Here is a 24521-nt window from a genome sequence, read left to right as displayed (position 1 = left end):
GGCCATTCTGCTTCAGTTTGAAGTGTGATTCTAGACAAATGACAAGTTTGGGTGTTTGGACTCAGTGTCCTGCCCCACTTTGTACAGAACTGAAATGACCCTGCTAGTGGTGGTTAAGTCCTTTGCTAGAGAAAAACTTCATAGAGCTGACTACACTTGACTTGAGAATTACTTAAGTTTAGTCGGGTAAAAAGTCCTAAAGCAGGCAAAGTATGGGTTCCCGAAAAAAGACATTTGGAGGCATAGGTGGACCTTTTACACCAATGGAATTTAGCCTTCCCATATGTACACTGTAAAACCAAATCATCCTATATTGGCAGTGTCCTCTCTCACCCCAATACTCAGACAAGCTTCCCCTGGGATGCCTCCACTTTACTAAACACTGAATTCTTAGAAGGTGATAGTCAAAGGCGTCACCAGTGGGGAGCCAGGTGGGGGAGGGGCATCACCAGTGGGGAGCCAGACCAGGGAGGTGGCCCCAGGGTAGTACTGCTGTGTTAGAGTAAGGATGGTCTTGGGTCCCAGCACCTAGACAAATGCTAGATGATTGTAACGATCTGCCCATAGTCTCAGTTTCCTGTGACAGAGCTGGGGAGCCCTCAAGGGAGACAGCTGACATCCACCTCACGTTTCCGTGTGCACACATGTATGCACACGTGTACAGTGCACGCACCACACGTGATAAAAATGTGAGTAGGATGTTGTGTGCCTGTAATCTGAGATAATAGAAAGTTGGCCTAAGAGTTTTATTTTTGCATGGTGTGCTGTAAGCCTTTGATCTCAGCGCTTGATAGGCAGAGGCACATGGAGTTCCCGGTCATCCAGGGCTACATAGGGATGTAGTCTCAAACTACAAACTTCAAACCCTGTCTCAAAAAAAAAATTTTAAAGATTTATTTATTATGTACACAGTGTTCAGCCTCCATGTATGCCTGCACGCCAGCAGAAGGCACCAGATCTCCTTACAGATGGTTGTGAGCCACCATGTGGTTGCTGGGAATTGAACTCAGGACCTCCAGAAGGGCAGTCAGTGCTCTTAACCTCTGAACCATCTCTCCAGCAACGCCCCCCCGTCTCAAAATTTAAAAAATTAAAAATCTGTCATGAAGTAAAAAGGATTTTAGTAAAGAGACGTGAGATAATACCAAGACACATCAGGAAGAGTGATAGGTAATGTATAGAGCCGAGTTCAGTCTGACTAAACAGGCTGGGGGCTGAGATGCAGCTCGATGCCAGAGTGCTTGCCTCACACACATGAGCGCCTAGGTTCACTCCAGATTTACAGAGGTGAGGGTGCAGTTGTTGAAATGTGTACTGTAGTGTATAGACATATGTAGGTGTACGTGTGTATAGACAGGTACTGTTCCCTCTGAAGGGAACTGTCACTGTATTGGGGACTTTTATAGCCCAATGGACTTTTCAGAAGGCATTTATTATTTTTGCAATTAAAGATTCTTGAAAGGCAGGAGAAATCATGTCTCCAGCAACTGCTCTCACACAGGATTGGCAGCTGAGATGGCGGTCATATGGAGATGCTCACACGCGGCCACCCCACCCTCCTGTGGGTGAAAGAGGATGTGCATTGTGCTAACAGGAGTTCTCAATTAGCTCTAGAGGTTTGATTTCTGGAAACATGAAGCCAGCCCTGTTACATGAAAGCTGGTGACAGCCAGAGGAGTTTCCACTGTGCCAGCACCCAGTAGGTTGTCAAGGCAACTGCATCTGAGACACATTCGGTTCCCTGGTCATTCCTTGTCCCTCCAGCCGCCACTGTCTCTGAGAGGTACGTGCTGTGCCCATGTGGCAGCTCTCTGGTATTAAAGAGCTGAAATAAAACTGCAGTTGCTGAGGCCCATGGTGATTGTAACTGCCTGAGACGGTCTCTGGCAAATCCTGAAGCAAAACCACAGTGAGTAACAGGCAGTGATGTAAGGTTGCTGGGACATCTTAGCCAGGAGAGACAAGGCCTGTGGAGGACACCAGATGCTGAGAAGACACAGCTGACAAGGGTGTTCTGCAGGGCAAGGTCTGCTCCGTTGAAGTAGGGGCATGACAGTCTCCTTCCTAGTCTCTACCCTTTCCAGCTGGAGCAAGAACTTTAGAATCGCAGGTGAATTTTTGGAAGTACACATTTCAAACTGATCTTCTGGTTACAACACAACAGTTTTGTTTTTCAAAGGTGTGAACACACACTGCCGGTTAGGACCAACAGAAGTTCCCTTGTCATTTAAAACATGGATCTGACCCGGGCTATGCTTGACAGTTCTTTGGTGGTCAGAACCAACTAAAAACGTAATCCAGAGCCTTTGACATTTAAAAAAAAATTATTATTATTTTACGTGTATAGGTGTGTCGGCTGTACCACATGCATGCCTGGTGCACGAGGAGGCCAGACAAAGGCATCAGATCCCGTGGAACTGGAGTTTCAGACAGCTGTGATCTGGGAATCAAACCTGGTCTTCAGGAAGAACTCTGAACCATCTCTCTGGCCCCAGCACTGGCCTTGACAGGAATGTGCTCACACAAAACAACTAAGTCCTTATTTTCAGAACTATTTATTTTCATTCATTTTTTAAAACAATTTTTCGCAGCCTCTGAAACAACTTATTATTTAACATCACATTGGTCATTCTCTATAATTTAATATTTTCTTTAGAAAAAAACAAAAGAAGACAAAACTTCAGACCCTAGAATTTAAAGGGAGTGGCTTTGAGTGTGCACAGGACAGCTACTTTCCGAATAGGGCAGCGGAGAAAATAGCTCCATGAGATTCTCCCAGGACCATGTGATTTGCAGATACTTTGCACATGGAAGGCTTCTTGGGATCCACCTCCATTTCTCTCTGGTTATGAGGCTTAAACCCTGACTCCCAGCCAGGGGTGTCGGACACCACAAGCTCCCACAGGGGAGAACCGCGGGCTTCTGAGAGGCATGTTTCCTCGTGTCTTCTGTTCTCCAGTGGACTGTGTGGAAACTACCCTGGTCCAGTGCCTGCTTCCTCAGCCTGCTGCTAGGAAATGGGACACAGGTGTGGGTGTCTGGACATGTGTACAGGAAGTGGCAAGGGTGAGTGCCTGTGAGTCAGGTGCACACCGGCTGCTCCACTGCTGCTGCCTGAGCCCCCTCTAGCCTGCTGCAAGCTCCTTTTGGAACACAGCCCCGGTCCTCTAGCTCTGAGGAGAGGTCTCTCAATGGCTTCGCAGGTAACTCCCATTGTACAGGACTATCCTCCGTCTTTAGGAGTTCTGCCTGCGGGAAGAATCTTGGGACCCTCCCTTGAGTATCAAACCACCCCTCCCAAACAGTTGTATGCAGCTCTGCCCTATGGCATGTGGTCTTGTGGGGAGAGGCGAGAGCATACAGGTAGGGAAGCAATCACAGGAAGTCATCATTGTCTACGGGCAGACTGTTGTTCTAAGGCCACCTCTGCCCATATCCCCTTATCCCCTGCTCTGTAAGACGCCGAACACGTTCATTGATTCCTGGGTGAATTTTGGTGGCCCTCTACCTTGGCTGTTGGGACTTGAAGAGGAGAGGAAGTCGATGTTTATATTTCCCCAAGGAAAGGACTTTTAGCAACAATTCCTTACCTGACGCATGGGAAGTTGAACAGATGTGGGCATTGGAGACCCGAAAGGAGGGAGAATAAAAGGAAAGTTATAGCACATTTTATCTTTGTATGCATGGCTGCGGCCAAGGGCCTGCACATCATCGCGGAGCGGGAGCTTTAATCTGCCGCTGTGGCCACTGAAGCAAGAAGGGGGCGTTGCCTGCTGCTGTAGCCTGGCGAATGGAGGCTCAGAAGAGACCCCAGGCCAACCAACCAACCCAGAGCTCAGCTGGAGCCCTGATAACCCAGGTCAGTGAAAAAAAAAATTACTTTATTTTAAAATTTTATTTATGTATATGTGCATTCATGGAGACCAGAAGAGAGCATCAGATCCCCTGGAACTGGAGTTACAGAAGGTTATGAGCCACCGTGTGGGCGCTCGGAACTGAATCTGGGTCCTCTGCAAGAGCAGCAAGTGCACTTAGTGCGAACCTTCTCTCTGTCTCCATCCCAGGGCACCTTAGAATGCTGCTACTCAATACAGCACTTTTCCATATAGCTTTCCAGATGCTTCAGGGATTCTCATGCTTTCTTTCTTTTTTTAATTTTTTTTATTTATTATGTATACAATATTCTGCTTGTGTGTGTGTCTGCAGGTCAGAAGAGGGCACCAGACCTCATTACAGATGGTTGTGAGCCACCATGTGGTTGCCGGGAATTGAACTCAGGACCTTTGGAAGAGCAGGCAATGCTCTTAACCGCTGAGCCATCTCTCCAGCCCTCTCATGCTTTTATTAATCGCTCCGAGACATGTAGCCTAATGCTGGCTTCTCCTCATGCCCTGTGAGGTAGGCGTGGCCAATCTGACTGGAGGCCAAGTGTTGGAGACTGGACAGGATGAAACTGAAGGAAGCCTGACCTTAGTAGTTTCCTGTTGTACCGCCCATCCAGCTGCCTTGGTCAACACAAGTCACGTGTTCCTCACATTAAACCCAAGCTTAGGCCACCTGATTAATTTTGTGTGAGGGAGGATGGGAACGCCATCTTCTGCTTCCCCATGTACTCAGTTCGGCTCCCTGAGGTGCAGCTCTCCACCTCATGAGACCGGCTCAGAGCCCCAGGCTTGCTCACACTGTCTACACAGTGGTGTGTATGCAACGGAAGATAGGGAGACGGAGGCTGCAGCAGTTTGCGGGCCGACACAGAGAGCATGTTCCAACGCTGACTGCATGAGCCTCTCTGCAGACACTCTGGCCCTAGAGTCAGGGACTCCTCCACCAGGCCAGCATGGGATCAGAGTCAGTACTGCAAGCAGCTTCTGGTGCCTGCCGGTGTCATTGGTTAAGGATCAGCAAGGCCCTGAAGCTGCAATCGAGAAAAGTTCTCGGCTGAAAGCCTCAGTTGATCTGTTCCTACATGCAAATCCTAGAGCCGGTTTCCTATAGTGAGCGGCCGCCTCAGGCTTCCCGCCAGCAGCTTTCCGATCTTGCAGCTGTCTCGTCAGGAAAGGATGGTGAGAGGCTGCAGCGAGGATTGCCTTAGTCTGTTCCTCCAACTGGAAAATACTGTTTTTCTCTTGAGGTAGCAGTGTAATCGGGCACAGTCTTGGCTAACACTCGACACCTTTCATTTCGAGCTCCTCAGTGGTGCTTTCTGCGAAGGAAAAGACAAGTCAAAGGGCTGGAGAGATGGTTCAGCTGGTTAAATGCCTAATCATAAGAACCTGGAGCCAGAGCCCCAGAACCCACGCACAAAGCCCCAATCTGTAATCCCAGTGTCGGGGCACTGGGATTTATTGGGCAGCCAGTGATCAATCAGTGATCAGTCAGAGAAACTGCCTCAGAAATAAGGGGTGGAGTGTGTTTGAGGAAGACACCCAGTGTTGACCTCTGACATACACACACACACACACACACACACACACACACACACAAACACACACACACACAAACACACACACACACACAAACACACACACACAAACACACACACACAACACACACACACACACACACACAAACACCAAGAGTTTGAAAGCCTACCACACACACAATGGTTTCTTACAGCGAATGAGGTAACAGGTGCCACCTCTGGCCTCAGACACATGAAGGGATCATCGCAAGGCCCAGAGCAACATCTCTGTGTTTGTGTCTCCTATGAAGGGATCATAGCAAGGCCTCGAGCATCACCTCTGAGCTTGTGTCTCCTCTTCCTTTGGAATTTATGCGCACACTGGTTGCAGACCCACAGGAAGCTGATCAGCACCACAGCCACAGCGGCCAGCAGAGCAAAGAAGACAGCGACAAAGTGTAGGTCCTCATAGCGGATCTCTGTGGGACAGGAGGGAAGGTAAGGTCTCTCTCTACTACACAGTCGCCCGCCTGGGCCTGTAGTTCAGGGAGCCCTGGGCTCTCTTACCAGACACGTGCAGCACGATCGTGCCAAACTGTCTGCTTCCCAGGTGCTCCGTGACAGTGATGACGTAGTAGCCAGCGTCCCTCACGCCCACACCAAAAAGCTGGATGGAACCATTGTCGAAGGTGCAGACTCTGTCTGTGTGGCTTTGGGAGACGTTGGCTGGGGTCCCTGGCTTCCACTCCACGATCTTCTGCTCACCCCAGTTTGATGTGTACTTCCACTCGATTGTGGGCACTCCGTGGCAGGAGTACTCCACCGACAGCAGGATGTCTTCTCGGACCGTGGCATTGATGGCCGACCGGGGGATGTACAGTGACACCCCATGACCTGTAGGGCACACATTTGAATCTACACTTGAATCAACTCATCAGTGTCTTGGTGAACACCTATTGTGTGCCAACTGAAAAGGCACAGAGCCTCCCGCCCCCAGTTCTGTTATTATATTCAGCAAGGGCTAGAATACTAGGGACTAGTGATCAGAGCAACCTGTTTATAGTTAATGGCCAGTGCTCTGATGAGAATAAGCAAGGCTAACAGTGGAGGGGGATACGAGACGGCTTGGGAAGACCTGCATGAGAGAATGCCATTTGAGCTCAGACCCAGCGGACAAGCAAGAGGAGGAAGCCCTGTGAGGGAAGATATGGGGTAGACATCTTTGGCCGACGCAAACAGAGGTCTGAAGCCTGTGTCCTGAGGGTGATCAGGGTGTGTTTGAAGGTGGCCAGATCACTGGAAGGCAAGGAGCCCTGGGCAGAGCTTAGGATACAAAGCTAGAGACCTGGACAGGAGTCTAGGCATGTCAGGAGCTCAGCCATCATGGGAGCGGCAGGGTGCCTTACGCTAAATCTATGATGATGCTAATATTGGCCATGGAGACCAGCTTGGGACCTGGGGGTAAGCGTGGGAAAAAGAGAGGTCTCCAGGTGGTTATAACAAGAGAGAGACAGGAAGTTAGAAAGGACAGGGTGGTCCTGGAAAGATGACTCAGCGGTTAAGGGCACTGACTGCTCTACCAGAGGATCAGGGTTCAAATCCCAACACCCACATGGCAGCTAACAAGTGTCTGTAACTCCAAGATCTAACACACTCACACATACTTATCTGCAGGCAAAATACCAATGTATATAAAATAAAAGTAAATAAACGAACAAACAAAAATAAAGGGCATGGTGATTTAGGACCTACTATAGAAAGTACATGAGACCGAGCTTGATGATCAGCTGCGTATGGGTGCAGGGTTGGACATGGCAGCGGCATCAGCAGAGATCTCTGCTGGCTGTGTGAGGGAACAGCAAGGCCTACATTGAGTACATAGGTACTGTGTGGCACAGCGCACACCAGGCAGCAGCCCATGCTATTGAAGCCTCCCGTATTCATCCAGTTAATCCGCGGTTAAGCCTCAGGCTCATCACGATTGAGAAGCCTGGCTGGGGTCACTCTGCAGGGCTGAGGTTTACACATGGGCATCTGACTTCAACTAGAATGCCAGTGACAGGCAGTGAAGGGGACAGAATGTGAGAGGCGCCTCCCACACACAGGAAGGCTAGAGATAGGAGAGCGAATGGCACACTGCCTAGTTTTGTGTCAACCTGACATAAGCTGGAGTCATTTAGGAAGTGTGAACCTCAACTGAGAAAACACCCCCAGCAGATCGGACCGTGGGCAAGCCTGTGGTGCATGTTCTTGACTGATGATTGGCGTGGGAAGACCCAGCACAGTGTGGCTGGTGTCACCTCTGGAATGGTCCTGGAGTGTAGACGGAAGCAGACTGAGCCAACTGTGAGCCAGGAAGTTGGTAAGCAGTGTTCCTCTCTGGCCCTGCTTCAGTTCCTGCCTCCAGGTTCCTGCTTTGAATTCCTGCCTCGACTTCCATCAGGGGTAGGTGGAGATGCAGAAGAGGAGGTGACACACCCTTCCTCCCTGTGCTGCTTGTGGCAGTGGTGGTTTATCACTCAGTTCCCACCTTTTCCTGTTTAGCTTTCTCATCCTCTGGGGCCCAGCTGTGCTGGATCCACGCTGTCACCTGTAAGTAACCCCACATGCAGTGTTTCCAGATGCATTCTAGTGTCTTCCTCCATTGATAATAGCACCCCACTTGTACCCATCTCCTAAGGCCGGGCTGGGTAATCAAAGCAATGGATTTCATGCTTTAAAAAAAAAGATAGTAGTAGGGGCCGGTGAGATGGCTCAGTGTGGCTAAGGGACTTGTCACCACGCCCGATGGCCTGAGCTCAGTCCCTGAGACCCTATGGTGGGAGGGAACTCATTCCTTCACGTTGTCCATTGAGCTCCACACAGCCCCATGGAATGTGTGTGCATACATGCATTCCTTTTCCACACAAAATTAATAAACAAACTTAGTAAAAATCTTTCAATGGTGATAATTTTAAGTGATTTCAAGTGGTCTGGAGCGATTCTGCCAAGGAGCAGGAAAGAAAGCATTTGCTTCTTCCTTCTGCGATACAACAGGGAGTAGATATTTGATTCGTCTCCACTTTCTGTCGCTCTGCTCCTAAAACCCTGGACTCTTCAGAGTGACCGCAGTGACGGTGAGCCTCTGGGCACGACGGGTGGCTGGCGACCTTCAGATAGTTTCAGGACTGGTCACCAGGAAAGACAAGGAGTGATTGGAATATTGGAACTTTATGGCCTCTCCCAGCCTCCGGGGAGGGGAGGTGGCTGCTCCCCAGGGGTCGGCGCCCAGTCACTCACCACAGTCACTCAGAGAGAAGCACTTGGAAGACCCTGAAGTGGTGAGGGAGAATTGTCTGTATTCTGTCAATCATGTTTTAAATAAACGCTGATTGGCCAGGCAGGAGGTAAAGGTGGGAAAATCAGACAGGAAATAGAAATGATATAATGAGAACAGGAGAACTCTGGGAAGAAGGAAGTTGATTCCTCCCACTCCTGCCCAGACGACTGAAGCAGCAGGATGTGATCTGCCTCATTGAAAAAGGTACTGAGCCACATGGCTAAAATAGATCAGAAAAATGCGTTAATCAAGATGTGAGAGTTGGAGAAATGGAGCTGGAAGGTGGTGGCACACGCCTTTAATCCCAGCACTCGGGAGGCAGAGGCAGGCGGATCTCTGTGAGTTCGAGACCAGCCTGGTCTACAAGAGCTAGTTCCAGGACAGGCTCCAAAGCTACAGAGAAACCCTGTCTCGAAAAATCAAAAAAAAAAAAAAAAAAAAAAAAAAAAATGTGAGAGTTAGCCAGTAAGAGGCTAGAGCTAATTGGCCAATCAGCTTTATAACTTTAGAGATCTATGTGTGATTTTTTGGGGGGCTAAACAGCTGTGGGGTACCGGACAGGACAGAAACCCAAACAAGCAGGCCTGGCCCCTTTCACTGTTACACTGAAGGACTGTTCTCGCAGAGACATGGAGTATCAAACACCCAGAAGCCCGCAGGGCAGCTCACACAGAGAGGATAAAACGCTATGTGTGGGCAGCAGACTTCAAAGCTCAAACACTCATAACTAGGCTCAACTAGAAAGCCAGTGGCTGGCAGTAGTGGGGATAGAATGTGACGGGTGCCTCCCACACACAGCAGGACCAGAGAAGCCCTCCCAGAGCCCTCTTCCTGAGTCTGTCTTCCTCCCGTGTCCATCGGCAGGCTATGCAAGATCCTCATGAATGGGTAGCTGTAAGGCAAGCGTCTCCACGTGTTTCAGGAGATGTTCTAGCAAATCAATGGAGCACAAAGAGTGGGGCATGGCGACTTGTGACAGACAGTCCAAAGCATGGGGACAACCCGAGACTTCTTAAAAACAGAGCTATTTATTTTTCTTTTGTGTGTGTACATTGCCTACATATATGTATATGTACCATGTACATGTCTGATGCCTGCAGAGGCCACAAGAGCATGTCAGATCCCTTGGAACTGGAGTTAGCTATGTGAGGTGCTCTGTGCTTGCTGACAATGGAATCCCTGTCCTCTGCAAAAGCAGCAAAGTGCTCTTGACAGATGCACCACCTCTACTGCCCCAACCTGGGCCTTTCAACTAGTATCTGAAGACCAAGGCAGCCTTGGGGACTGAACCATAAGGAAGTATATTACACACACCCCGAACCTGCACCTCAGAGCAGGGGTTCTCAGACACCATCATCCATCCCGAGATTTAGATTTTCTTAGTACATGTTAATTCATTTATGGGTGTGGCTGTGTGTGTATGTGCAATGTGTGCCATGGAAGTCATTTCTCTCCAGTGGGTTCTGAGGAGGAAGCAAATTGTCAGTGTTGGTGGCTAGCACCTCTCCCCACTGAGCCATCTCTCCAGCCCTGTGAATAATACTATTTGCTAATATACAGTGCATCTCCAAAGTTCCTTAGCTGTTCACAGAATGACCCCTTGTGTTCTGAATCCACTCACTGCTTTGGGTCCTTACGCTGTGTTTAGTCCTCTTTAATCCAGCAAAGCTTCCACACCTTAGAGATGGCGTGAGACTTTCATGACAATATTTTAAAACAGCTTACTCTAGATTTGTTTGGAAACAAGGTAAAACCACCATAAAAATGAGGTTTTCGTGTTGCATCAGCCCAGAAAACAATCGAAGTTTGTCCCATGACTGGGGGAGCTAAGTTAGATAAAGCACCTGGGTTGTGATTGGCATGTCCCTCCTTTTCTCTGAAGAACATACGACTACCTTGTTAGACAGCGTTGGTGCATTTGGAGGTTTTGGCATCCACAGGTCTGTCTCACCTCTGTTAGTTATTCCAGAGGCGACTACAGCTGTAAAACATGACTTTTTTTTTTTTTTTGAGACAGGGTTTTTCTCTATAAAAGCCCTGATTATCCTTGAACTCGATTTGTAGACCAGGCTGGCCTCAACTCACAGAGATCTGCCTGCCTCTGCCTCCTGAGTGCTGGGATTAAAGGTGGGCACCACCACCACCACCCAGTGATTTTTAAAAAATTCTACCATTCTTCTAAATTTATTGGCTGGTTCTATTCTGTTAATAATAATAAGGGCTGGAGAGATGGTTCAGTGGCTAAGAGCACTGGTTGCTCTTTCAAAGAACCTGGGTTCAATTCCCAGCACCCACATGGCAGCTAACAAATGTCTGAAATTCCAAAATCTGCACCCTCACACAAATATACATCTAGGCAAAACACCAATGCACATAGAATAAAAATAAATAAACTATAAAAGAAAAATGTTTAAAAATAATAATAAAAGCCATTTCTCAAGAAAGACCTGTCTCAAACAAGACAGAAAGGTCTGACCTCATGCATGCAATGTGGTGTGCACACACCCCCACCCCAGTATAAAAAGCAAGCTCTTTATTTCTCAGGATGAGCACAGTGGCCTATAATTCCAGAGTCTCAGAAACTGTGGCAAAAGCATGGGAAATTTCAGGCCCTCCATCATGACTCTGAAGCTGATTAGAGCCACATAGTAAGACCCTGCCTCATATTCAGGAGGGTAGGGGTGTTCTTCCTAGTGCTCCTGTAGACTTGTGGGTTATTTTTTTCAAATCTACTCTGTCATACTCTGTTAGTATGTAATATGTCCTACAAGGGAGTTTACATTTGGCCAATGGGAGCTTCTTCAGGCCTGTCAAATGTCCTCTGAAATGTCCTTGCTGATCTTTTGGCACTTTATTGAACTGATTACATTTTAACAAGGACCCTCAGGGTTCAAAGCCAAAGAATGATAAACACACATGATTCTGGTGCCAAGACAGACTAATGAGGAGATCTCTGAGGATCAGTGGTGAGATTTCTGAAATATAGTGTTAAGGAGACCACTGAGGGCCAGTGGTCTTCTTGAATCCCATGCTCTGCCATTTCTGGTGGCCACATGGGCACCTTTGAGACAGAGGTCTGGACTAGTGCTATGCAGAGGTGGACCTCAGCCTCTCTAGGTAGAAAGCCTTCCTGGCCAATGTTCCCATCGGATGAGAATTCAAAAAGTTCAGCTTCCAGCCTCTGCCAGGACTTTCCCTCAAAGGACAGTGCACTCTGCTCAAGGCTGCCATTTCTAGTCTCAGGCTCCCTCACCCCAGTCTGGAATAGCAATGAGATCACAGGAGCTGTCCAGGGTTGCACTGCTGACCATTCCCTCGAACACCCTCACCAGGCCAGTGTGGTACCATTAGTTATCCTTTAACCAAGAACATGGGCCGAGTGCAAGGCTCCCGGAATAAACAGGAAAGCAGGTCAAATTCCAGGTCAGCCTCAGAGGGTCAGACTCGTGCGTGCCTTCATCTTGTGCGTCCTGTAACCAACATGGTGTGGGCACAGGGCGGCTGGTCAATCAATGTCTTCAGTCATCGAATACCCAAGTGAGAGTGAGAGGTGTCGGTTTTTCCTTCCAGGAAAGCTGCTGCTTTGTGGCTGGAAAGATTAGGCTCATCTACCAGCCAGCGTCAGGGAGGACAGGGCCTGGTATTAAGGATTTACTTTTATTTTTCGTGTGTGTGTGTGTGTGTGTGTGTGTGTAGGTCAGAGGATGTAGATTCTGGGGAATCAAACTCAGGTCCTCCAGTTTGCACAAGTCCTTTTACCTGCTGAGCTGTCTCATCAGTCCAGAATCTCGGCTTTCTGTAATTGGCATACTTTACAAGCTGTCTGTTACTCTATGTGTGTGTGTATGTGTGTATTTACCTATCTGCCTATCATCTATCTATGTATCTACCTATTTATTCATGTGCCTACTTATCTATAGATCTGCCTAGTATCTATGTGTGTATGTATGTATATAGCTATCTATAATCTATCACTGATTATGATTTTCTGCTTATTACTCATTTATCAGCTACTATTTTTTATGTTCTCTCTATTATAATCATTTATATATCATCTCTCTATATCCTATCAGTCATCTACGTACAATCATCAATCCACCTGTAACCTATCGTTTGTCTATCATCCATATGTCTATCAACTTATCACCTATCATCTGTCAATCTATTTATCCTATATCTACCACCATCTATTTGTTTATATATCCATCTATCCTCTATTATCTAATTTTAATTTATCAATTATCTATCCATCTATATCATCTCTCAATTTATTTATCATCTATCAATCAATGTATCTATCACCTATCAATCAACCTAGCTATCTATTCACTTGTTATGTGAGGTGGAGGTGGTTATGTGGCCCTGGCTGTCCTGGAATTTGCTTTATACACCTGATCTGAACTTGCAGTGATCCCTTTTCCTCTAAGTGCTGAGGTTACAGGTTTGAAGAACCATGCCAAGCTTTTACATTTGAATTACTTTTAATTATTTATTTTAGGTTGTTTGTTTGGTTAGTTTTGCTTTTTCAAGACAGTGTTTCTTTGTGTAATAACCCTGGCTGTTCTGGAACTCACTCTGTAACCTGGAACTCATAGAGATCCTTCTGCCCTGTCTCCTGAGTGTTGGGATTAAAGGCGTGTGTACACCGCCCGGCACTGTTTGTTTTTTGAGGCAAGGTTTCACGTAGTCCAGGCTGGCCTTAGATTTTTTGATCCTTCTGCCTGAGAGTTATCGATGAGTGCTGCCACACCCAGCTTTTTCTTTTCTTTTCCATTTGATCTTAGCCAAAAGGTTTTTTTTTTTTTTTTTTCATTTAAAATGAGAATCAACAGCACAGCCACACAGCCAGTCACTGGTAAAGGTGGGGTTTTATTGCAGCATTGCCTGGCTCATGACTATCTTATCCACTGTCTCTTTATCTTCCTTTCAGGTGCCTCTGACCTCAGATATGAGTAGTGATTACTGTAATATTAGAGAGCTATCTGGTGACAAATTTGCGTCCTAACCTCCGCAGCGTGTGTGTTTGGTAGGGTTACTGGCAGGCTAGAGTACTGGGAGACCACTAGCCCTTTCCAGAGCCTTAGGGGTCATTGTTTTGAGCATTTTAGCACCCAGCACAGGGCCAGGCACCTTACTGGAGCTCGTGGCTCTCTGAAGATGAGTAAATGGCGGCATGCAGGTCCTGCTGGTCAAACTGTTACCCATTTAGGGAGGCCGGGAAGAGAGTGTGAGTTGAGTTGGCAAGAGGACCCCTTTCTCATCTCCAGGCCCGCCAACAGACAAACATCTAGGAAGAGAAATGACAGAGACTTAAGCAGCAGCTAAAGTCTAATGCTCTGGCCAGAGTCTCCCACTCCTGACCAGGCAAGGCTACAATTTGGAAGACACCTTTGCGTGAAGGCAACCAAATACTGGCTAGTCATTTTAGCTGCCAAGAATTATGTTAATGGCTGACGTGCTCACCCAGTTTACGGGTCCTCTTGGTAGTTAGTGTCTGGTTACACAGGAACCAAAGTTCAGCTCACCCTGCAGGAGTCCCTACCAACTCACTGACCTTGAGAAGTTACCCCAAACACCGTGGGCAGAGATAGGCTCAGGTGAAGGCTGTCAGGCTGCCCCCTTCACCACGATTCAGAATTCATACCCCCCCCCACACACAAAATTCACTCTAGAAGAGCTAACCATTATTGCCTATGAATGACATCCCAGTGCACCAGACCCAGATCATAGTCCAAGGAAGCCGAGGGCCGGAAGTTCAGTGACTCCGCCATTATCAGATTGGCAAAGATAAAGACCTTTGATAACATTAATTTGTTAGGGGTGTGTATAGACATTCTACCCCAGCGTCACTGTGGATTCTAAGTGTGTGGAAGCCTGACTGGAAAACCCCTCCCGCCACTGGGTTCCTCTCAACTGGGCGGAAGCCTGACTGGGAAGCCCCTCCCATCACTGGGCTCCTCTCAGGGCACCTTTCACTGCTACGCTTCTCACAGCCTGTGTCTGTGTGTCCTCACTGTGTGGCTACTAAACACCTCTCCCCTTTAGATTGTAACTTATCCTGTTTGGTCTATGATGCACCCAAGAATCCTGCAGGGCAGCTGGAACATGAATGGGAATTCCCGAGTCTTCCCTTAATGGGTTATGCAGCTGGCCTGCAGGTATGGGGTGCAGAATGCAGAAGTAGGTCAAACTGGAACAAGGTTGGAGCTCAGGCCCCATGACTAGCTCTGGTAGGAACCTAGCTCTGGTGGGAACCTCAGGACTCAGTTTATGTCCCCTGAAGTATCTAAAATCAGCAATGACTCCTGTGTTTAACATGTGCATGTAGGCATGCACGCCCCTGCTCCCAAGGCTCCCACAGAGCCCAGAACCTTACAGGGTTCTTACAGTTCTCGCAGATGGCAGCCATACATGGAGACAAACCAAAGAAATTCCATTAGCCAAACAAGGCCTTCAAAGAAATGAGTCATCAGGGGAGGGTTCCAATACCAGCCTACTCTTTACTGTTGTGACTCTGGCCTCATGGCTCACCAATGAGCTAGGCCTTTGTTCCTCTTCTGTAATGGTGGTTGATGTAATAGCCATAGCTGCTTCGTAGGTCTGGAGTGTTAGAAGGAATCAAAGCAAAGTTGCAAATGCCAAACCTGGCCCAGGACCCCAGCCTTCCAGTAAGTACAGAGTAATTGGTAGGCATGGGAACAGGCAGTCCTGCCTAGAAGGACGTGAACAGGAAAACACTTGTTGTGCTCCTCACATGGCTGCAAACATACCAGGAAATCCACCTGCCTTTTGAGATAGAGTCTCCTTATGCTGCTCCAGCTGATCTGGAACCCACAGAGATTCCCCCTGCCTCTATTGAGATTAAAAGCATACACCACCATGCCCAGCAAAAAACCCACAATTTAAAATAAAGAAAATAGAAAAACGTCTGCTCCTGACCCTGATGAGGACCCTCTGTGTCCTCCCCTGCCAGGGCTACGACAGGGAGGGAAGCAAGGGAAGAGGACAAAGGAGGCATGACAGCAGCCGAGGAAGACAGGGGTTGCAGACAACACAGAAGGCCCCAGTGTGGGATCTAGCTTGACATGACTGCAACCATCTTGGTTACAACCCCATCCTGCCCATCAGCTCACAATGGCATATGTTTGAAGCCTTACAGAACAAACAAAGCTGTTAAGACAGTCAGCTAAGCACGCAGCTCTGGGATCTGACACCCAGGTAATTCTTGACTGACATCTCAGTTTCATAGTTTGCTTTTCTTCTTTTGTGAGAAGCCCATGTAAGTTCAATGGGCCTTTTTGTCTCTTTCCACCCCTGCTTTTTGAGGCAGGATCTCATGTGGCCCAGGCTATCCTTGGAATCACTGTATAGGCGAAAATGACCCCAAACTCCATTTCCTCCTGCCTCTACCTCTCTACTGCAGGGATTATAGTCAGATACCACCATGTTCTCTTTCTCCTGTATTGGAGGTTGAACCCAGGGCTTTGTATATGCTGGGCAGGCACCCTACCAACTCCACAACGTCAGCTTGTCTTTGTCTAGCTTAGCATATAAACCCCTTTCTCCCACCTCTGGGCTCACAGGTCCCACTATGTTGTAGGAACCTACACTCCCTGAGACTCAGGAAGTTGTGTTCTGTGCCGCAGTCTTGGCTTTAGCTTGGTCTCTAGGTACATTGCCCCTTTGGCCGCTGGTTCTTGCACACTGCATTTTACTGAAGTATCCGGTTGTTTGGGCTGCATGTACTCTAGAGGTGTGAGTTTATACAAATCCCTTTACCTCTCTCAGTTGCTTCCTCCTCTAGGAATCTTTCTGGATTGTCAGTCAATAGGTCAAAGGAAACCACATGCGGGAAAGAGAAGTGGCCCACCAGCAACAATTAACTTCAGGGACATGGGGCTCCTTTGTCTTTTGTACAGGTCTTCTCTGATTCCATCCACAACACTCACATGGCATGGGTGTTAAGCTCATTCTCTGGTGGGTTAAGAAAATATGTTCCTAGACTTCACCGGGACTAGTTTGCCGATGTGGGACACAAAGTGACCGTAGACCTGACCAGGACAGGTGGGAGTCACAGGCTGCACTGAAGATGCTTTCCCAGACTTGTGCCCTACTTGGAGCTCCACCCTCTTATCTGCCTGTTAGAGTTTAAACGGTGTCCGTCATAGACGACAGCACCTTCCTATCCTGCCTTCTACCGTGATCTTTAGAGTCTGTGTCTTTACAGAGGCCACTAAGTTAAAACGGGGCCCTCTGGGTGAGCTCAGCTGGCCTAGATGCAATTGACTTGGTGTCTTTTTAAAAAGGACTTGGACCCAGAGAGGCAGCATCATGGGCCAGAAGGTGAAGGTGGAGTTGTGGTGGGATGTGCACAAGCCAAGGAACACCGGAGATTGCCAGCAGCCAGAAGAAGCCGGGAAAGGCCTGGAGGAGAATTCTTCATGGCCCGCCTGCACTTCATCTTTGAGTCCATTCAGAGGTTCAGCTGTGTGAAAGCAGTGCCTCTGTGGCTTTCGTCTCCAGGACTCAGGGTCATGGGGGATTTAGTTTGCAAAGTGCAAATACCTTGACTCTAGAAGGCCTCAGTGCTGGTTCCTACTTTCTTTTCTGCCTCTCTCCCATGATTCCGCTTCACTCCCAACTGTAATCACCCCCAACTATGAGCCACCCCCCTGTGGCCTTAACCTTAGTTCATCTCACCCTCTCCCTGGCCTCAGGGTCATCCTCTCTCTTCAAAGACTGTGTTAATATCATGTGTTGCCTGCTGGGCCTGTTCGCAGGGCTACTGAACTGAACTGAACTTTAACCCTGTTGTATCAAGAGCCGTGTCTGGCAGATCAGGCCACGCCTGCGGCAGCCTTTTTCCAGGTACAGGTGTGAGGAGCTGACCTTTCCTCTGCCACCTAGGAATGAAAGCAAGCCAGCCACGCACACAAACTGGGGACGACTTATCAACCATAAAGTATGGGACTGCCCTGCAGACCCCCAAAACTGTAATTCTGCCAGCTCGCTTTGTCCAACGAGAAAAAGAAGTCTCCCTGGCACACTCTATCTGTGACTTTCAATAACTCCCCTAATATTCCTTATACCCCGAAGGATATGTTTTCTCAGTACCTTCATCTCAAGCCTCTAGTCTGTGTCTAACTCACCTAATATGAAGGAAAAAGTTCTAGCTCAAAAATATCTCTGAACTCTTGTCATAAAAGATGCCAAAGGGCTGGATGATGGGGAAAGGCAAGGGTAAGATGGGGATTCTGTTTTAGGCCTTGGCTTGAGCCTAGGGCAGGGATCTTATTAATATAAGGTTTCCATAGAGAAGGGCAGATAAACAGAGCTGCACGTTAGGCCCCCACCTGTGCTTGGTGACCAGGGCATAATCTCCCTCTTTCTAAACTAGAGTTTATCCCAGCAACTTCCACCCGAGATCCATGACTTTCCCAAGCTCCACTTCTTACCTGGCAGGGTATTGAGCAGAAGAGGAAGTGGATGTGGACTCAGTGGGAACTGGGCTGGTAGCAGGTCTCAGGCTCCCTGGACTTGGCTCCCCCAGGGAAGCAGTATCAAGAAAGGAACGCATGGGCATTGCTCCTCAGTGACAGCAGCTGCTCTGACAGAGTGCTATCGGCAAGTGACTTTTCCCCATGATGGATTTACTGAGCGGGAAAAGTACCAAACAGCCCTGTAGGTCACAGGAGACTGACACGCAGGACCATAAAGTTCAGTATAGCTAAAAAATGATCCCCTCTTCACCGGCCTAGGGACAGGAGTCTCCCCATGATTCCTGAAGCTTAAGCTTTCTCTGTTCATCTATTCATTTAGCCTTCAAGACTTCCTCTTTAAGACAGGCCTCCCTACTCCAAGCCGAGCCCCAACCTCAATGCCTAGTGCTAGTGACGTAATTCACCCTCTTAGGATTAGACTTTCCCAGGAGATCCCCCAGAACCTCTAGCCCCTGATGGCCAGTCACCATAAGTGTTCAAGAATGTCTAAGAGCCAAGTAGCCTTGTACCCTTCCCTAAGCCCTGTAGGAAAGTCTTGTAAGTCTGTGTGGATGAAACCACACAGGAAGCAAGACTCTAAGACATGATAGCGGGTGTTTTCAGACACGAAGGGAGGAGACATAGGGATACTTCTAAGCCAGTTCCTCCCCTAGGACTAGACTAATCGACATTGTCTGTGAGAGACATGATTTGCCTGACCACACTTTAGCCGGAGAAGCTCAAAGGCAGAACCACACAGTCTGGTCTCTGTCCTCGGCGATGCTGGTTTTATTGATCTGGGGTAGGGGATAGGTACATGTCTAGTTTTTTGAAAAATTACTTATTTGTTTTATTGAATCTTGTATGTATGAATGATTTACTTTCATGTATGTATATGCATCTTATGTGTATGTGGTGTCCAGGGAGGTAAGAAGAGGCCATGAGAATTCCTTATGTAGGTGCTGGGAACTGAACCTCTGGAAGAGCAGCCAGTGCTCTTACTGAGCCATTCTAGCCCCCACCGGTTTTTTGTTTGTTTTTGTTTTTTGTCTCTGGCCTTTCTGAGTAGGTTCTAATGGGCAGCACTATTTGGAACACTGAGCCCTTCCTCACTGTCTTGCCCTGTGAACTCTGGCCTTACGAGGCTGGGACTCCACTAAACCTCTGAGGCTTCTCTCTGCCATCTAGGGATTCTTCAGAGCAGGGATTCTCTGGGTCAGCATGGGGCAGACTTGAACTACCCCTGTGGTGTCCCTCAGCAGGCAGAAGGCCCGCATGCACTCTCAACAGGCTGGACACGTGGACCAGAAATGTTCTTTCTGGTCCATTTTGTCATCTTCCGTGTTCGGAGGGTTGACTGATATCAGATGAGGCAATCATTTATGAGAAAGCCACCTTGAAACTCTGAACTTGGTAATCTCCCTCTTCCTATTCCTGTTTTAGCCATCTGTGTAAGCACGGGCACACACCACAGAACTGTGGGCCACATACATATCTACCTCATGGTGACGTCAGAGGCATCTTGGTTTCTGTGAGCACCCCTAAGATGTTCTCATTACACCCAGATCAGCTGATAATGCAAGTCTCAGGATGCATCCCCATCTTCATGGCATAAGTGTGCTCTCCACCCCCAATCCCGCTTTCTAGGAGGAAGACGCAGGACCAGGGCATCTGTGGCTCTTGATGAGGAAGGACTCTCACCCTGGCCTTCAGACTGTCACCATCTTGCTATGTCCTGACATAATAGCAAAAACAGATTCTCATTCTTTTAAAAGTTTGTGACAATAGATTCAGTCTGCACCTTCCATTTCTGGTCTCCCAGACTCATTCTGGAATTAGTTAACTCTGAAGTCTTACTTAAGTGCTGTCTAAGGAAGATGTGGGTGAGCTGCCAGGGTCAGCTCATCCTGAGCAAGGTCCTTTCTGCCTGTGCACTGGGAACTACAGAAGCTACATATTCCAAAATGCATTGATGTGACCACCACTGGACAGTGCAGAGATTGTCTTTCCATTAGGAAGAAACCAAAGGGAGGACAGGAGCGATGGGATTTGAGCTTAGTAAGACACACTGTAAGACTAGAGAGTTTCTTTGGTTAGATGCTCTGCCTTCAGGCATGCTAAGGTGACCCCTGATGTTCCCTCAGGTAGCCTGGAAAAACAATGTCCCCTCCTCTCTCATTTGTACTAAGGCAACCTGACAATCTCTTAATCACTACTGCTTACTTTTCTGTTTGGAAGAACCTGTCTACAGCTGCATAGCTCCCTGGTCAGCCGAGCTGGACCTAAGACGCCCATATCCTTCCTTTATTCTGTCCTGGCCCCTTCAGTTCAGACTGGGGTGGCTGATGAGTGCCTAGGTTCACAGACATACTTACCAAGGCTGTTCACCACACCCCTGCTGTTCTTTTCCTGATATTCCTTTGTTATCATCATTATTATATTTTTATAGTATTGTCAGGTTACAGCCACATCTTTAAGATCTGACTTCTATTTGTTTGTTTGTTTTTGATATGGTATCACTATGTAGTCTTAGTAGACCTCATAATGTAGACCAGGCTAGCCTTGAACGCCTGAGTGCTGGAATCAAAGGTATGCACCACCACATCCAGCTCAATTCATTCCCCCCCTGTGGATTTGCTATAAGCAGCCAGGAAGAACCAAGCCCCTTCTCCGATGTTTTGCTTAGAAATCACCTCAGCTAAATAACCAACTGCATCGCTGGCAACCTCTCCCCTCCAAAAGCACTAACACGTGAAAACGACTCAGTCTGTATGTCTGCTACTTTACACGGATTCTCTCTCCATTGTCCAGCAACACTCCTTATCTCTCTGTGAGACCGTACCAGAACTTCCCTTCCAACCTATAGTAGGCTCCTCAAGACTTCTCCAGTCGGCACCCAGTAACTGGCTCCACAGCTTTAGATGTTTATGGTAGGAGCTGCCCACTCCTCCATGCAATTGCTCTAGTTTGGGCTGTTGCAAGAGTCTGGACCGAATGACTGAGACAACAGGCACTTATTTCCTCCCTCAGTTTTGGAGGGTGAGAAGCACAAGATCCAGGGGATTTAATGCAGTCGTATTTTATCTAAAAACTATTTTGTCTTTCCTTACTTGGGTGTCATGGCGTGTGTGGCCTTTACAGGACAACCTACGAGAGCAGTTCTCCCTTTTCACCTTGGGGGTCCCAGGGTCAAACTCAGGTCGCCAAGACTGGTGAAGAGTGTCCTTCTCACTGGTCTAGCAACACCTCCTCTTGGCTTACTAACCTGCTCCCTGTGTTCCCACCAACAGAAGAAGAAGTTCTGATCTCTCCTTGGTAAGAATGTGAACCTCACCGCGGGAGTCCCAACCTCACCGCAAGGGCCCTGCCTCCAAATAACATCACATCAGAACTTTCAACCAGCGGATTCAGGGGTGTGTAGTTAGTCCATAGCAACACCATTAACAGAGAAAAGGCTTCCGAATACAGGCATTCTGTGTGTCTGGGGCATGTTTTCACACAGGCTTTGTAGAATGAAGATTCATTCTCTCATTTTTAACACTGTTGTTTCTTTCTTTTTCTTTCTTTCTTTTTTCCTTTTCGAGCAGTGTTAGGTGCCAAGCACAGGGCCTTGTTCATGTTAGAAAAGAGCTGTACCATTGGGTTCTGTCCCCGCCTTGCACTGAAGGATGCAGGGAACTGGGGAGAAGAGGGTAAGGTCACCCCACATCACTAGTGTTGGCTGCAGCTCAGGCCTCCCCCAAACAGGCCCCCATCCCCTCATTTGAAAAGAGTAGGTCCTGCCTAATGCTGAACAGACACTAGGGACTGATGGGAACGGACAGTGCTGCCTCCCGATGCTCACAGCTGTGCAGGGCACAGCCACCAGCTGATGCAAGTGTTCACCTGGTCTTCCAGCTTGCACGTCGGGAACATCTTATGTTCCCTCTGTCAACGCTGTCATGGTGGCTCCTACCCAGCTGCTTGGTTCAGGTTAAGAGTGGATTCCTTTGCATAGAGAGTTCTGGTTTCCCAAATCTGAGTTCATAGTGTTCCAGGAAGGCAGCACCTACCTCCTCCAAAGGCCACTTCAAAGGGAAACCTGTTAACCACAATTTTGCCTGTATCTACTGTACCCTGCTTGCTCCTGCAGGGAAAAGACAGATCTGGATACTACCCTCTGAGCATTACAGGCATATGCACCAAGAGCAAGAATGGAGCCTGGAAGCGTTGTGCTTGAGGCTTGGAAAACAATGGGAAAGGTGGTTAAGAGTCCCCTTTGCTGGACTTAAAAGCTGCTATGTTCTGCTCCCTAGCTGCCGGAGCAACAGTCCCATCCCATTCTCGCTGGCTCTTGCTAATACCAGTGCTGATCTCTAGGAAAAGGCTAGAGGCTCAGTGTGAGCCCTGAGTTCACTACACACTAGGTAGGCAGTCCCTTCCCGTGTTCAGTTTCAGCACGTGTAGAACACAGAGAAAAGTGGCTCTGATTTTATATGGTTTTTCTGAGAACTAAACCATTAGGAAGCTTGTAGATCCTTTGGATCTTGGTAAGGGCCAGCTCTCCCTACTAGCTCTCTTAACGCCAGTGGCTCCACTCTGGCCCTCTCTAAACCTCTGTTGACTGATCTGTAAGATAGGAATGGTAATAATGACAGTCCTTGAACAAGAAAGTAAAAATGCAGTGTAATCGGTCGTGTCTATAGATGATGATGGACGTGTGCAACATTCTGACTCACGGGTGATTCCAGGGATTCTAGCGCTGGCTCACCTGGCACTTTCTCTGGGCTCAGGCTCCAGTGAACCTCCGACCCCTTTTCCTGAGCTATCTGGAAGTTCAGGGAGGCGCATAGACCCAGGAAATTCACAGAGGGTGTCTAATACCAGGCTCTGGTGGTGAGCGAGCGGGCAACCTGGGGATTTGCAATCTGGTTATTTCCAGGAAGAAAATAGAAATTTCTGGCCAGGAGCAAACGAGTTATCTCCAGGCCGGCTTCCTGCTCTGATAACCGCAGTGACAGCGGCAGCGGCCCAGGGCACCAAGAGAGCCTTAGCTCGGCCTAGAACTCTGCAGCCGCGCCCCGCCCGCCCGCCCACCCGGAGGCGGCGAAGTGACCCTAGTCCGCATCCCCTTGCTCTCCCGGCCAGCACCCGAAGGATAGCCCCTTCCAGCGATGTTGTTTCCACTCGCCAAGTCGCTCCCACCGGCGAGGTACTTACTCTGCAGACAGCGGGCGGCGGCCACCCAGAGCGCGAGCAGCCCCAGCGGGATGCCGCGGGTCCTCCTCCCGCACCAGGGTGGCCTCATGAACGGACAGCGGGCTGTACCGGCCCCGCATGGGCCTCCGGGAGGCGGCCGGGCCGACTGCTCGTCCTCGGCGCCCCGCAGTGCGCCAGCCTGGCCTCCCTAGCCTCAGCTCTGCTGCTAGGCACGTCCCAGCTCCTGCAGCTGCTCCAGCGCCAGAGCTAGATGACCAGGTTGTACTCTGGTTGAACCAGTTCCCCGGAGAGAGGTAAGAAAGAAGGAAGGGAAAAGGGAGGGAGAAGTGAGAGAAGGAAGGACTATGAATATGGAAAGATATGGGATAATGGGAAGGCAGGCACTCTGAGGCACTAATGGCAAATAATGAGCAACTTCCTGAGAGTCACACCCACTGTATCAATTCAAGGTTCAGTGCAGGAAGGTGGCTAGGAGAGAGGCTAGTGCTGTCGCCCAAGGACAAAAGAGACAACCCGAAGACTTCATGGGCAAGGGGGAGATTTTTAGGAAAATCAAGTGACAGCCTGGGGTGTGAGGAAGGGGTGACAGATGGGGAAACTCAGGCTGGCTCTGTGTGGAGCATGTGGACAGCAATACCAGTCAGCCATGCAGCCATGCAGCCAGGAAAAGGCTCCAAAAGCTGCTGACTGGGCAGGGCCCGGCACAGGTTGGCATTTTGGTCCCTCACAGGACAGTGGTAGAATGATGCCTGGCACTGAGCTACGCTAGAGAAACAACCACACTGATTTGAAAAGACCCGAGAGATGGCCCACACCTGTAACCCCAGCATTCCGGAAGCCGCAGGAATAACTGGGTACTTTAGGAATCCAACTGCGATATAGTCTGCCTGTCCTGAAGAACGGGCATGCCGCAGGGCCTCCAAGGGTCTGTGCCGGTCTGTGAAGCTACAGAAGACTGGGAGATACTGACCCAAGCTAATTGCAGTCAGAACTAGATTTCCTCACTTCCCTTGTAGCCATGGGACAGCAGCACCAACAAGCAGCAGCGATTCTTAAAAAGGCAGTGTGCTTGGGCGTCTCTAGAAAAAGCTTTTGCTTCCCTGGTAGAAGGGATAGAAAAGGC

General features: G+C 48.7%; 1 protein-coding gene across 1 annotated transcript; it reads right to left on the bottom strand.

The window, feature by feature from the left end:
* Positions 1–5159: 5159 nt before the first annotated feature.
* On the bottom strand, positions 5160–23486 carry Vstm5 (V-set and transmembrane domain containing 5). The gene is made up of 4 exons (XM_038321077.1): positions 23399–23486; positions 5969–6295; positions 5740–5880; positions 5160–5203 (listed from the first exon to the last, which is right to left on the bottom strand). Exons 1-4 carry the CDS (start codon positions 23484–23486, stop codon positions 5160–5162), a joined length of 600 nt encoding a protein of 199 aa, XP_038177005.1.
* Positions 23487–24521: the final 1035 nt, after the last annotated feature.

This window comes from Arvicola amphibius, chromosome 3 (assembly GCF_903992535.2).
Source record: "Arvicola amphibius chromosome 3, mArvAmp1.2, whole genome shotgun sequence".
Taxonomy (NCBI): Eukaryota; Metazoa; Chordata; class Mammalia; order Rodentia; family Cricetidae; genus Arvicola; species Arvicola amphibius.
The sequence above is the reverse complement of the archived record's forward strand: the minus strand, read 5'-3'. Positions and strand labels throughout refer to the sequence as shown.